Genomic DNA, 947 nt, shown 5'->3' on the forward strand with positions numbered 1-947 from the left:
CCAGCATCACTTAGTTAAACAGAGCCATACTGCAGGGGTGGAGGTACTCGTTTTACAAGGGGGGTGGGACCGAGAAGCCAAGCATCTTGCCCAGATCTGCACAAGTCAGTAGTAGAGCCAAAAATAGAAATTGGATCATTCAACTTGCAAATAACTGTTTTAACCACTCAAAATGCTCCTTTTCAATGTTTTATTCAATTGAGAGCCACTGTATACCTCCCTTCTTTCTTCTTGAGATGTTCTCACCAGAATCAAATCGTTTTGGCTTAGGAATTAATCTATTCCTGCTGCTTATTGCTTATTTGAAGTTCTAATCTTCTGTGACATCACAAGTGGCTGCGGCGAAGCGGATTATGATGTCACAAAGAAGGGATTCTGACTTCAGGTTGGGAATAAGCGGTAGGAGCAGATGAGATCTTTAGAAATAAATATCCTGTTCTCATGCAAATGCCTTTGCTAATAAAAAATAGAGGTGAAAATCCCTAGAAAATATCTGTAGAATTAAAGTTTTTTTCCATGAGACATCAACAGCTCTTTAATCCTAAACAGTCTCTCTATGAAGAGGATAACAGCTTAAAATATATTTCTGGCTGCATATCATGTCAATACAGAAGCTAAGGAAATGAATCCTAGAACTGCTCTCCATTCATCCCATGCAAAGTAGATTTTGAGCTGAGACGGTTGTGTTTGGCTTGTGTGGGGGCAGAGGGTGACTTTTTGGTAAATGAGTGTTTCTCTCTTTCCCAGACCTGCTCGTTGGCACAAAGCCAAAAAAGTCCAGCTCACCCCAGGACAGACGGAAGTGAAGATTGATTTGCCTCTGCCCATTGTGGCTTCAAACCTGATGATTGAATTTGCAGATTTCTATGAGAATTACCAGGCCTCCACAGAAACCCTTCAGTGCCCTCGCTGCAGTGCGTCTGTCCCAGCCAACCCTGGTGTGTGTG

The 947-nt window shown here is 42.3% G+C and overlaps 1 protein-coding gene across 1 annotated transcript in view; it reads left to right on the plus strand.

Moving 5' to 3' along the window:
* Positions 1-947, plus strand: part of UBR4 (ubiquitin protein ligase E3 component n-recognin 4) — a 107808-nt gene that overhangs the window by 68952 nt on the left and 37909 nt on the right. The window contains exon 75 of the mRNA XM_019511921.1: positions 748-938. Within this exon, the coding sequence (XP_019367466.1) occupies positions 748-938 (191 nt within the window). The remainder of the gene's footprint in view (positions 1-747; positions 939-947) is intronic.

Source organism: Gavialis gangeticus, unplaced genomic scaffold (assembly GCF_001723915.1).
Source record: "Gavialis gangeticus isolate Ggan-Ray unplaced genomic scaffold, GavGan_comp1, whole genome shotgun sequence".
Classification (NCBI taxonomy): Eukaryota; Metazoa; Chordata; order Crocodylia; family Gavialidae; genus Gavialis; species Gavialis gangeticus.